This window comes from Vanacampus margaritifer, chromosome 19 (genome assembly GCF_051991255.1).
Source record: "Vanacampus margaritifer isolate UIUO_Vmar chromosome 19, RoL_Vmar_1.0, whole genome shotgun sequence".
Taxonomy (NCBI): Eukaryota; Metazoa; Chordata; class Actinopteri; order Syngnathiformes; family Syngnathidae; genus Vanacampus; species Vanacampus margaritifer.
Genome location: NC_135450.1, coordinates 4,892,252 through 4,906,813, shown reverse-complemented (window position 1 = coordinate 4,906,813; position 14,562 = coordinate 4,892,252). Strand labels below are relative to the sequence as shown.

General features: G+C 37.4%; 1 protein-coding gene and 1 long non-coding RNA gene across 2 annotated transcripts; both read left to right on the top strand.

The window, feature by feature from the left end:
• Positions 1–612: 612 nt before the first annotated feature.
• On the top strand, positions 613–2,691 carry paqr8 (progestin and adipoQ receptor family member VIII). The gene is made up of 2 exons (XM_077552754.1): positions 613–796; positions 1,512–2,691. Exons 1-2 carry the CDS (start codon positions 669–671, stop codon positions 2,611–2,613), a joined length of 1,230 nt encoding a protein of 409 aa, XP_077408880.1. The 5' UTR covers positions 613–668; the 3' UTR covers positions 2,614–2,691.
• A 3,271-nt stretch (positions 2,692–5,962) lies between these two features.
• Positions 5,963–12,396, top strand: LOC144039832 (uncharacterized). Its single transcript, XR_013289543.1, has 5 exons — positions 5,963–6,112; positions 6,207–6,343; positions 7,869–7,911; positions 10,393–10,405; positions 10,497–12,396. It is a non-coding gene; the product is annotated as an uncharacterized LOC144039832 (long non-coding RNA).
• The last annotated feature ends 2,166 nt before the right edge of the window (positions 12,397–14,562 follow it).

The window sequence follows — 14,562 nt, the reverse complement described above, 5'->3', positions numbered from 1 at the left end:
GCGGGAGGAGACTCTCCACGAGATAATTTTACTGTTGTCCGGGAGATGGCGACCAACATATTTTGCCCATTTTCATACTTTGTGAGAGAAGTGGTGCTACATATCAAGTTTGTTATATTAAAGTCTTGTCACTGTACGAGGTTTGCGAAGATAATAATGCACACACTTTTCAGATATATCACTATTAATCTCCATTCCAAAGCAGTGAGAGAAATTTTTACTTAATTAAATGTTCCTTCTTTATATGGCTTTTTTAAATGAACGGTTGGGGGGCACTTCCGCCCTTATTTGTAATTATTTGTTTATTTTTTGCAGTCACATCATCTAACATATTTGTTTATAATTGCGTCTTTTGAGTGCAGTTGTGTAGAACTTAACTGACGAACATTAATAGCATAATATGAATAGCTCTCTGGCAGTGTTCAAAACTGCGCATTAATGTTTCTGTAAAGGCATCTTCATGTTTTGTACGGAAAAGTACATTAGATGTCACCATACTAGAATTAAGAATACATTTGACACAAACACTGGTATGGATTTGACTAAAACATGAACGGAGACTAATAATGTTTCGTCAGAGGATGTAGTATGACTTTGGGGCGTTTCTATTTAACACCGCCCACAAACTTCCAGGTCCGCTAGTGTGTCGTTATCCGAATAAAACCTACATGTCGTCATGTTCTTCTCAGGCTGTGGAGCTTCTGTGGGAGGCGAGCAAGTATAGTTTATGCTTGTGCCTTTCATTGCAGGGACGTGCTGCTTCCAGGAGGACAACGGGTTCCATCGACACACACTGGTGCGCTCAGCTCATCTCTTTAGCAAAAATCAAGTGTTTCAACTTGTTTTGAATACCTTCATATTATTTATTCACTTCTTGTTGCATAGTTAACTTTTTCAGTCGCTCAACTTTTGTTACTATGACACTCAATTCAAATATAAAGAGTTTAAGTTAATCCATGTAAAATGTTTGAATGGCCAACAATTAAAGGGGGAATTGCAGTTGTTCCCCGACATGGGTGTAGGTTTGTTTTGACCATTCCTCGGCACAGGCCCTACCGACATTTCCAATACGTGATATGCACAAGTTTAACTGCTTATCTTCTTTCCAGTAGAGAAATGTGAAGGGATTTAACTTCAATTGCGCTCACCTTGAGTGTGCCTCCCTTAGGTAATTGTTGGAATAAGAAAAAAAAAAAGTTTTTGTTTGTCTAGGAATGTCACGTGCTGTGGACTGAGCGCTGGCCAACATTTCTTTTGCCATTTAATCACATGAATAAGTTCTTTGTGAAACAAAAAATGGATCCTAGTTAATATTGTTTTGGGCTTAAGTGAAAGCAAGTGTAAGTGATTTCAGCCTTATGATTATAGAATTATTTTGCCATCCATTTTCTAGAACACTTATCTTGGTTACATCTTCTAGAAAATCACCAATAGTTAGTTATGCTGGGTTGATTAGGTATCATACAGTGGAAATGGTGCATGACGTCTATTTTATATATATCTTTTTTCAGGGTCATCCATACACAAGACCCAGCGATGTCCGGAGACTTTCTACAGCGACTCAGCACCTTCATCGCGAGCGCAAAGCACATCGGCCAACTCCCCCGACTTTCCGACCTGGCATCCTCTTCCCTGCCGCTGCCCAGCCCCACTGTCATTTCCTCTCAAGTCCCCAGCTTGTTTCGGGAACCCTACATCTTGTCAGGATATCGTCCTGTCCATCAGAAGTGGCGCTGTTACCTCTTCAGCCTCTTCCAGAGACACAACGAATCCCTCAATGTGTGGACTCACTTGTTGGCGGCTCTTGTGCTCCTACGTTGCTGGTGGGCTAAAATAGGAGCCATGGGGTACACCTTTACGGCAGCCTCTTTGCCTTTATGCCTCTTCTTTGTGTCTTCGCTTACGTATTTGTTCTTTAGTGCAGCAGCCCATCTTTTTCAGTCTCACTCTGAGCATGCACACTATTTCTTCTTCTTCATGGATTATGTGGGTGTGGCTATTTATCAGTATGGATGTTCCCTTGGACATTATTTTTATGCATCTGAGCCAGCATGGAGAGACAGCTGCTTTGGCTCTCTGTTCCTGCCCGGCGCTGCTTTCTTGGGCTGGCTTTCCTGTGCAAGCAGCTGTTTCGCCAAATCCAGATATCGGCGTCCGTATCCCGTGGGTCGTAAAATCTGTCAGCTGATCCCTTCCACCCTAGCGTATCTGCTGGACATCAGTCCTGTGATTCACCGGCTTTTGACTGCAGCCTGGGTGGAGGAGCCCTCACTGCCCTTCCACGCCCTCCAGGTCGCTTCTTTCCTTTTGAGCGCTGTCTTCTTCTCCTGCCCTATACCTGAGCGCTTCTTCCCAGGCCGCTGTGATTTTCTGGGCCAAGGTCACCAGATTTTTCACCTGTTTTTATCCCTGTGCACACTTTTTCAACTGGAGGCTCTCTTCTGGGACTATGTCAGGCGGAAGGATACATTGGTGGAGACGTTCGGGGAGAGCCAGCTGTGGTGTGCCTGTATGTCCTTCCCCGCCCTGTTCCTGTTTTGCATTTTGACAGCACTTGTAACAATGAGGCACAAACAGAAACAACTACAGGGTCAAAAAGAGAGAGACCATTAAGAAATGTGTGTATCGAGTCAAAAAAAAACTGTAATGTAAAATAAATGTTAAGTATGCAAAATAAATTATTACAGCAGATGTGTCGAGGTTAATTTCAAATATCCAAAATATTTCACAGCTGATTCAAGGGAGAAATATTTGGCATGTTGCACTCCGCAGTTGCGGAACACTCACTAAAGTTTTCCTCAATGAATCATTGCTATTGCTGTTGTTTGAAGGAATCTGAGCTGAGCTGAGCAAGTTACAAGTAACAAATCAGTGAGTTGGTTGACCTATAAAACTAAATGCCATACGTTTTTGAAAATTAAAGCAAATCATCAGCTTAGCGTGTTTTAAACTATTTTTGTTGATCACATACAAAAAATGGTGTGTTTTTCGAGTTTTAGATGACATTTTATGTTTTGCTACTTGTGTAGACATAATTTATGTAACAACTTGGAAATAAAATTTACAAACAAAAACAGTCATAATGCCACAATGAAATGGTGGTTAGCACGTCTGTTTCATAGGCCTGAGGTACAGAGACTGGACAGACCGAATGTGGCACGTGAGCCGTAATGATGTGTCTCAATTAAGTGGTGCAGACAAGCTGACTTTCTGTCCTTATCGGAGTCATTTAGAGAGAGGGATACCAGAGAACAACACTGCTATACAATTGTTTTGCCTTTCTACGAGGCAACAGAACTTCCGGTAGTTTATAACTTTAATGAAAGTATATTATTTTCTTTTGTGAGTTTGTGGCGCCCCCTGGTGGCCACAGTGCGCTTATTAATTTCCCATTTTGCCTAATGGGATGAGCAAGGTCTCAAACTCAATACTGAAATGTCAACAACGTGTAATACTGTTTTGGCACTTTGTTAGTAAACTGTCTCAATCTGAGTCAGATTTGCGAACATCATAACCAACATGAATGGAGGATCTATTGCATGTATTGTTGACTTCATCTTGGCACACCTAAAACATACAAGGGTGTGTCTTTACCAAGAAGAGGCTCATTATCTTAACATGCTGAAGATTCTTGTTAGTAGAGAACATACTTCACTAAAGGAATGTGCACATTAATGATGTACAGTAAGTACAGTATTCTTTGGCTGTTTTGATTGGAACACGAAAAAAAGTTTTTTTAAATGTAATATTTCACTGGTTTTGAGGTCCTTTGAGCCAACCAATATCATATCACTTTCAGTCACTGAATTATTTAGCTTTTTTTTTTTTAATCAAGGTTTTGCCAACTTTTCATTACTGAAGCAAAGTCAGTGTAGCTGCAACTTCATCGGTCAAAAAAACTGATTTGGTAATTTGATTGATGGTTACATTCCAGACCACCCCTGCAATTAAATAACCAAAGTAGCGACTGAGCATCTATTCTTATTTCATATATATATTTTACAAGCATCATGCATATACTCTAATTCTAACATACAGACTAGAACTGTATGTGCATGTGAGGTGCAGACTTCTACAGAGCAGTATTATCTGTGATGTTGAATGTGTGTGCCTTTCAAAGGCTTGTTGAGTGACATGGAAGTGAGTGAATGAGAATGTGGCCCTGAGCAGCTGTGATGTCATTTTCAGTTGATGACAAAATGGCTGCCCCCTGAAATGGATAAAAATGGGGAATGTTGCTGCTTAACTCATATTCCACAAATGCAATAATAATCTGAATGTTGTGTATAATGTGGACACTGGACACATGTTATTGTTCAGAAAAAAATAGGTTGACTTCTCCTTTAGCTGGCTTAAGAGTTAGCCACTAGTGATGGTGTCAGGTAAGAATGTGCTTTTATTTACTGTAATTTTGTTACGTTTTTTCCCCTCATAATTGACAATTCCGAACATCCGGGCATTTTTGATACTGCCCCAATGCAACGCAATGCAAATGCTTCCTCTATACCAGGGGTGTCAAACTCATATTAGCTCAAAGGCCACATAGAGGAAAATATATTACCAAGCGGGCCAGATCGGTAAAATCATGGTATATAACTTAAAAACAATTGCCGTCAATTATACACAGAATTTCGCTATTTGTGGGCTAGCCCTCCATTACGGGGCTCAACTGTAATTATATTCTTCCAAAAAATAACACAAATGGAAATGGAACGTAGCAACACTTTGCCTGTAAGAGTTGTAGCCACCTGTTTTGCATATATCCCAGAATGCATTGTGTGACGCAGTTCATGAAGTTATAAGGACATTAATCCTTGTCATATGTGTTTATGTTACCAGTAAATAAATTTGTGTCGTATTTAACACGTTTATGTCGGTCTGTGATTTTATTTAATTTTTTAAACAAACCGTAACTTAAGGTGGTGTGTAAAATAATGACATCCAGGACAATTTAATGTTCAAGTTGCGTTACTCATGTAAGGATTACCCGGAAACTCCAAATGAATACATTTTTATTGTGGCCGTTTGATTAATTGTTCAGATTACTGTCTTTTATTTGCATAAAAAAATCATCTCGCGGGCTGGGTTAAACCGCCTTGAGGGCCTGATCCGTATATTTGATATGCCTGCTTTATACGGTGGATTGCATTTCCTTTGCCTGTGATTATCATACAAACCACACCGATTTTTATAGTAGTCAAACGACATCTCATCACACTTTAAAATCAAAACAATCCTCACAAATAAAATTACAACGACCCAAAGTCTAATGCTTTTCAATGAGTTGAGAGATTTCTTTCACCGAAGTGACCGCCATTTTGACTTGTGACGTCATATCGGTACCAGCAGCTGTTTCATCTTATCCTAATTAATATATTTTTTTTAATCCTAACTAACTGTTATGAATTTGTTGTAACCATCAGTGGTGAGATATATTTAATTAGCTGTGCAATGTTCACTTCACCGTAGACATTAGAGCTGAGTATGGTAATAACCAACGAGAGCCAGCAGATGTCGCTCCACCTACAAGATATCACCTCATAAAAGTTACAATCAACCAAATGTATTTTTGTTTTGCCTTGGCGGAGGTCTGCACTCTACTTTGTGCCGTTCCAGTTTATGAATGCAGAGTTTTTAGGTCAACATTGCTGCACAGCTCAAGAATATGCACAAATATTATGACATAGCTGAGAGTGATAATTATGCTGCCTGCAATCAACCAACAAGTTCCTGTGTTACTGTAAACTTGATTGGAATTTTGTGTGGAATAAATGTGAGCTACTATAATACAGCACATAAACAGTTTATATTTAATGATATGAATGACACAAGTTTCACCACTTTAAATACCTGTGTGTAACGAGTGCTTGGAATGCGCATGCTGCAGGCAGGTGTGTTGCAGGTGCAGAGGTGTTGCTCTTGGGTTGAGCATGAGCACAATGGGCTGGTTATCAGCTCGTGTCGTGTGAGCACCTCCTTCAAGACAGGCAGGACACCAATGAAAAGATATCCCTCCTTCAAGTACCTGCCTGCCACGGCGCATATTGTGTCATAAGTTGAACGACTGGCGGCAGTTGGTGACACACAGCAGTGAGTCAAGCAGCACACACTGGTAAGTAATATTGTACATATGATGCTTAATTCATGCGACATGTCAATTGTCATGTCAGTTGGTGATAGATGATTTCTGTTTGACTCCATCACAGAGCACCTCCACAATGGCTCCGATTGCAACGTTCGAGATGTTGTCTTCTTTTTCGTCCGCTGAGGTGGGCATCATCTCCCTCATTATCTTCCTCATCGTCAGCATTAGTCTGGTCGCCCTCTGCAATGACTGTCAGAAGTAAGTCCAATCATGAATGGTGATCCCCTCATACACCGCCGCATATTGGAAGGTTGTATGAATAATCTTAACCAACAAATAGAAACTATACATGTCATCTGATTCTTTTTTTTTTTATTATTCTAAAATGTGAGGCCTGCAATTCAACTTCCAACGACACAAAACTGAGACTTGTCAGACTTGATAGGTGAATTTTGTAGAAAGGTGTTGCCTGTTCATAAAGGAGGAAGAAGGTATGATTAGGGGTTTAAAAGGTTGTATTAAATGCGTCAAATGACGACAATTGTATGCACACATTTTGAAACACACCTATCTATGCATCAATGTGTTTCCACACCCACCGCTGCCAAACATACCAGTGACAGAAGCCCTGTCGGACTCAGGCAATGAAAATGCGCTCTTATCTACTGCTTAGTGCATTCCTGGAGTTGTTTGTCATACAAAAGAATGAAACTTAAATTGTCCGGTAGTGATAGATGGGAATTATTTCAGTTGTTATATAATGCATTAGGGAAAATGACTGCGAGGTAACAGATTGGATTTGTTTACCACTAACGAAGAGTCATTGTGATAAATTAAGTTTTTATTTATTTTTATTTTCTTTTATTTCTAAATGATTAATATAATTATTGTTATTTTTGTTATTTGTTATTTTTATTTATTTTACATTTTTTTGCAAAATAAGTTTGGTATTCATGCAGTGGCTAAAAGTATTTTTGGTGATCTCATATACATTTAAAGGGGAAGTCAACTCCCCCCAAAATTCTTGACAATAATATGTTCTATGCAGCCCCACTTGTCTAAATACGGTATTCTGGTTATTATTGCGTTAGTGGAATATGAGTTAAGCAGCAAAATCCAGCAGTTTTTATAAATATCCGAAGACGGACATTTTTCCACTTGCTGTCGAGTGAAAATGACATCGCAATAGCTCAGGTCTCAGGGACAACCAATCACAGCTACGCTTCAGAAAACATGTGAACTGTGATTGGTAATTGCCTGAGCAACTGTGATGTCATCTGCAGTCGACAGCAAGTGGCACAATGGCCGCCCCCTGAGGTGGATAAAAACGGCTGGATTTTACTTCGTTACTCATATTCCATAAATGTAATAATAATCAAAATGTCATGATTAGACTAGTGTGGTCACATATAACATATCATTGTCAAGAAACGTTTATGGTTGACTTCCCTTTTAAGCCTGATAAAAATGAGAGCACCAGAAAATGTCTATATTACTGTACATTGAATCATCTTTTCTTACCTTTATGAACATTTGTTAATCCTTCATCATCATTTATAATAATGATAAAAGTGTTTTAAGTTAAGACTTTTCTGTTTTGTTCCATATTGGAATGACAAAATGATCCATGTTGTCTATTTAAACAGCAGTATTCACACAATCAGAATGAGCCTCTACAATGTAAATAAAGGACTGTATTGCACCGTTTTCCCCGGACACACACGCACATAAAGCTGTCACACTCACGGAACAAGTCTTAACTTTAGTTTGTTGCCATCCTCAGGGGCTCCGGCAACGCGTACGATGTGAACAGAGGAGCCACGACGGTATGAACTGACTCGTTCTTCCTCTCACGTGTCACTCTGAATTCCATTCATGAAGTTGTGCCATTTAAAAGAGCAACTTGTCACTCTGGAATCGCAACTGGTCTAGTTTGATCGGCATGAGCATGAAATGTTATACTAGAAAGCAGGATTAGTAAGTCTTAATTTGAATTACATTGGTAGAAATTTTAAAATAATACAAAGTAGATGAATTGTCGGAGACATCCTAAAATGTTAGCCGGCATAGTGTACTCATCATTTAAACACACACAAAATACAGTGGTGGCATTGAGATATTAGAGAAAATTCAGATTCTTTGTAAATGAAGTATTTATTGGTCCCTTTGAGAAAAAAAAAATTATAATTTGAAAATCAACTTCCACATGTGACTCTTTATTTGTGTAATATTTGATACATCCGGTCACAATTCTTTAAATTAATACATTTATAACTGTCAAAAATATTATGATAAACAGATATATCAAACATTTTACTATTTCCAAAAATCAAAAAGAACATTTCCCACTATTAGTAAGTATAGGTGTCTTAATTGGGGTAATCATGCAAGGTCGCTGGAAAAGCCATCAGCTGGGTGATACTGCCCTCTAATGGATTATCCGTGCAATGCATGCGTCAGATCATATACGTCGGGTTTTAATGGGGGCTTCATTTGTTGAGTGAATAGTACTCCTAACGCAAAATTTGTATCTCAAATCATCTTTCACCATAGAAATAAATGGAAATGCTGTTAATCTGTTCCATGTTTTTGGCCTTTCCCATTATTTGTCTGCATGAAGCTGGCAGCCTTTAAAGCAAAGTTATGTGATTGCTCATATCTGAATGGACCAATGTATGTAAAAACAGATTCACGAGAGAATCAACCTCTGCCTAGCCTTTAAACATTTGTCACCAGCTAATGAGGTAAAAGAGGTGAAAAATCAAATCATTATTCAAGAGATTGAAATGGAATGGGATACTTTCATATGTACCGTATGTTATTAAATATTCTCAAAGGTTGATATTCCACATTCAGACCCCGTATATAGCAAATGTTAGTTGCACTGTCCATCTGGCTCCTTCTCCTTCGGAGTTTATGAATAGGAATAATAATCATTGTGCATATCCATCCATTCATACTTGTCTAAAATGCCTTTGAAGAATTTGCACCCATCTTAAGAAAATAAGGTTAATATGTTACTGGAACCATTTAATACTGAAGATGGCAGCAATTTACAATTAACTGTGAAATACTGTACAAAAATATGGAAGTGATTGAAACACATAATATGTATAGGAAACAAATCATTAATTTTGAAATTGCCTATAAACCACAACATTTACAAGAGCAACTAAATTTAACTTCCTGCTTGTGCCAAAAGTTTTGCTTTGTCATTTTCCAAGCTTTGCCAGGCAACACCCAATACACTTATAGTCATTGGTACCCAGTCAGGTTTAGGTGGCTTTCTTCAAAATGCAATCAAAACTGTGTAACTTGTTTCAGCAGCACTGATAATAGTAAACAGGTGCAAACAGGAAATACTTCAGGCCCAGGCTACACACGATTTCTGCTCAGTGTTGCATGCAAAGCAAGTTTCCATGTTGAAAAGAAAAGAAAAAAAGAACACACATGGCTACATTCATTGTTTCTGATTAGTTTCAGAAAGGGCATCTGATAGACTTCACTCTGATGTGCATTCCATTTGAAGTAGTGTGTGTGTTAGATCAGATCACTACCAGACAAGCCAGTTAGTTTCAAATAGGAGTTTGGTTCAAAAAGAAGAATTGACAGAAATAGTTTTGAAGGTAAGGGAGGGTGAACCAGTAAAGCGGAACAAGCTGAAATTGGAACAACTTTTCAACACACACTAGCAAAGTAGTGATACTTTGGCAGAAACTATTTTTAGGAGCCACCATTGTTTACGAGCGTTTACCTGCTTAAATCCAAACCAGTAGTAGTCCACACCTGTCCCAAAGGGTACACTCGTTACCATGACTGGGCAAATCATATTTTAAAGGGGCCATGTGAGAACCTGGAAAGCTAATCAAGGGTCAGGCCTACATGCTAGCTAGCAGCAAACCTCACGTAATTGTATCCCATATTCATTTATTTAAATTGTTTTGATTTAATAAGTTGCTACTTGTATATGATGGTTTAATTATGAAATCAAACTATACATAGCAACAATTTAAACAGTCATTAAAATGATATATCTACACATACTAGCATTTTAAATGATATTATGGTACATCATGTGATCATCAATACAATACCATGACAGAAGTTTGAACTCTGACCTTTTGTTAAACTTTTGAGCCGTATTTGTGAATAGGTAGATTTTGGTCTTAACCCAGATGGTACAACTTTGACATTTAAGGTTCAACTATTTGAAAATAGACAAACAGAGCTGACACTAGTTAGGACAAGGAAGGTCTCACATAATACTTTCATTGTGCATTTATTGATCTTCTTTATCTTTATGACAGGTTGATGTCACAGGTAAGTTATCGCATGAAATCCAAGTTTTTCTTCACCATCAGGTAAACTATATGTTTTTTTAACTTGATTACATTATCTTGCCAATTTACAGACACAAACTATACTTCGTGGAGGGACCATAAAAGCATGCCTAAAAGTACTCTGGAAAGATCGGCCAACGCTCAATAAGCCCCTGTTTACAATGCTCCTTTACACTATCCCCTAATGTTGTTTGAAGTGGACATTAACCCATTCACTGCCATTGACGGCTATAGACGTCAAAATTTCATTTGAACAATTTCTACTAGTTTAACTTTTTTCTTCTTCACTTTTGTTAACAATAGTATGAAAACCTAGAAAAAAATGATTGTACATTTAGAACAGATAAAATTTGTGATTAATCGTGAGTTAACTAGTGAAGTCATGCGATTACTTATGATTAAACATTTTAATCGTCCCTAATTTTTAATAATCTTTTCCTTAAAAAAATAAAATAATTAGTATTTTATTTGTTAATTTTAATATTTTTTTCTTTAAAAAAAAAAGTTTTTTCGTATGACTTCTCTAGTTAACTCACGATCAAATTTTATATCTGTTTTAAATGTACAATACATTTTTTTCTAGGTTTTCATACTCTTGTTAACAAAAGTAGAAAAATGTTAAACCAATAGAAACTGTTAAAATGAATTTTCGACGTCTATAGCAATTCAATGGCCATGAATGAGTTAATGAGGACAAATTAACACTGAACATTCCTTTACCAAAATATATATTTTTTAAATCCAGTTTTCCAGTGTTGGCTATGTCAGCTTCAGCTTTCTGCACTGACTTCATACACCATTTCAGGCCTTTCACTTAATAGCAGAAAACACTTTCAAATCTAATGTCACGTCAAATAATATGTTGCATCAAAACACATTATTGACAGACTTAGATCGTCAAACTGCAGTAAAACGAGCCATAACGTGGCCCAAAGTAGTTAAAGATCCATGTTGTTTTTGTCTATTCAGCTAACAAAACCAAGCTCATGTTGAAAGAACACTAATGGATTTGTGCCACATTGGGAATTGGGAAAATAAAATAAAAAACATTACAAAAGAGCAGATATTAGTGATAAGTGTGGTGACTTAATGTCAATTTTTTAAATCAGTTTGACGAAGAGGAAGTTGTTAAATATTTTTCAACTGGGTTAGTGGCAGTAAAGACGTTAAATCATTAAATCATCTACCTGCTTGCTCTTGAGGGTGAAATAGTGACCAAACAGACAATCAAAACAAATATTTTTGATAAGCGTTAGTAGTGGTTAAATGTCTGCGTACACTCCCAGGAAACCACAAAGATTAATTCATGGCCATGTAAACTTTTGTTGTTGTTGTTATTGTTTTGCTTCATTTTTTTGGGGGTGGAAAAACATCAGCCAATAGCCATGCAATAATTCAGTGTTTTTTCCCACAATGTTGAATGAGATTTTAAGGTGCATACTGCAGAGCTTTATCTCTCTGATGTTCTTTCTTTCTTTCTTTAAATATCACAGTTCATTTAAGAATGAGTTCCAATCTGCATAAGCACAAAAAAGATAAGATTGGCAAAATGAATGCAGATGCTGTGATTCATCTATGTTAAGTATATATGCTATTGATTTTGAAACAATTACTTGTGCTGTGAGGAAACAAATCATCAACCATTTGTAAAGTGAAGCCTCAAATTTGATAAATAAAGAATACTTGTGCTATAGGGGATTTGGTCTAACATTTAATTTAAAAAAAATACAGTTTGTCCGTTTTTTATTTTATTTTACTTTTTTTTTAGTTCTAATGTGAGTGCTTGTTATTGCTCTGCTAACCATAAAATAATTTGTTTTTGGATATGTTATGCATGTGTTCAATTGTCTTTGGAGGGGTAGTTTAACCATTGGTTTAAGTTTGCTTTCTTTTAAAAGGATACAGTTTGCAATTGTATTCTTTTGTTATCATTTATCTAATATTATAATAAATTCTACTTTGATATTCTTATGTGTCTCTTGATGAAGTTATATTGTGTTAATTTGTATGTACTGTATGTCTTTCCAGAATCTGAGAAGACAAACAATCTTGAACAAGTAGTTGATGGCCTCATTTTAAATGTAAAAAAACAAACAAACTTGGGAGTGGTGACTTGATGAGAATTCAAAGTGAGGGCGGGGTTGTTATTCTTGCAATGCCAGTTTTCATACCATGTGTGGTAGACATACTACTGTGCTCTAGTGTCGAAATACAACACACCCAAGTGACAATCCTGAGGCCATCGCTATGCGTTTGAACAATGCTGGCTCATGCAGTACTGGTTTTGGCCGTTAGGGGGCAGCAGAAACAAGCATGACAAATAGTCTGCACTCCAACATGGCCAAAAAGGAATTGAATGAACGACATTTTGTAGAAATGTTCATTCTTAAAAGGTATTCATTTTGTGGAATTGGCTTCTGATTGTTTTTACACAAAGTGGTTGTCTCTTGGGTGCTTGAAAATGTTTTATGAGATGGCTATTTCCAAAAACGTGTCTGTCTAAACCGCCTAGCTAGGCTGGGCAGGTAGAGCTGCAGTTTGGCAATACGTATACTGTAGCCTACTTTACTGTCCAAAAGAGAAACTTCTCTTGCAGAGAGGGTACAGGAAAAACAATCAAGGCGATTTAAGAAAAGGAACACCTTACAGACCACACATACAGTAGTTGACAGATACAAACACAGACAGACAAGCTAATGCTAATTCCAGTATAGCTGTTTGTGTCATTGTGCAAATTTAGCAATTATACAAAGTATTTCTCTAGGGGAAAATAAAAAGTAGCTGATCCAGTTTGTTCTATATGGGACTCTAAATCTGCAACCTGTGGTGCTTATACATCCTAATCTGGAATTCCCAGTACCCGCAGTCACTGTGTCATAAGCAACACCGAACCCATCTTTCTCTTACAGAAAACCGCTATTCGTGTCGTTTTCAGATGTGGATACAGTGATCACACTAATCCAATATTTAAACAACTAAAAACTTTAACATTTAATGAATTGATGGCACAGTGGCTGACTGATTAGCACGTCCGCCTCCCAGTGCAGAGGGAATGGATGGACTGATGGAGTTTAATGTAGAAAGCCCATCATGAAATTTTACCAATTAACATGCAAATCAAATTTAAAAAAAAAGGAAAAGTGAGTACAAATTAAGAGGAACAGATATTTTTTTCCAAACCTAAATACAGAACAAAACAAAAAGACCAATGTATTTCAACTCAAGGTGTCAGTTTGTGAAACAATCTGGATTATAAAACTAAATCATCTCAAGCTATTTGTATTTAAAAAAATATATATAAAAGCACAATTACTGGAAATATATATATACCTGTATAGCACATGGTCATGCTGTTTAATTATTTTTGGTTAATTGTTACATTGAAAGCGTCTTGACTGCTTGCTGACATTTTTTTTGTGTTGATCGAGGGCAGATATTATAAATTTGACTTCTTTCTTTCACTTTTTTTTTTTTTTAAAGAATTAAATAATTTTTTTGAATTGTTAAGACACCTTGAAACTGTTTTAAATTGCGTGTGTGTGTGTGTTGGGGGGGAGGGGGGTGGGTTGCACAATGTCGCCTCTAAATTGCTATTTACATAAGCAGAAGAGGTTGGTATGAACTGCTTGGGTTGGGTTGTATCCGAGCCGTAACAAAGGCGGGGCGCCGTCTGTGCGTAGGGAATGCCGGAAAGGCGGGACATGGGTGTGAGTTTTGATACTTGAGAAAGACCTCCCGCCCTGTTGTGTTTATAGCAATTGTCATGGTCCAACAAATATTTTCTACACTACTCTGCCTCTGACATATACGCATATCCAATTATTGAGACCAAAACAATATCCAGCTTTTCTGGGTTCTGTATGTAAACAAATGTTGCACCTTCCGTTACCTATTTTGGACAATCTCTGTGCACGATGATAATGCAGATTTTGACAATTTTTTGGAGAATAAGATAAAGAATCATCTTTATTGTTAGGAACACGTGCTTATGTCATGAAATGTGTCCTGTGTATTTTTCCTATCACAGCAATGAAGACAGCAAACTATGACCACTTTTGCGTTACCCAAGGTGAGAGGCGGATAGCAGGGGTGGGCATACTTATCGCCTGACTCAGTACCTGTGCATTGGGGTTCACC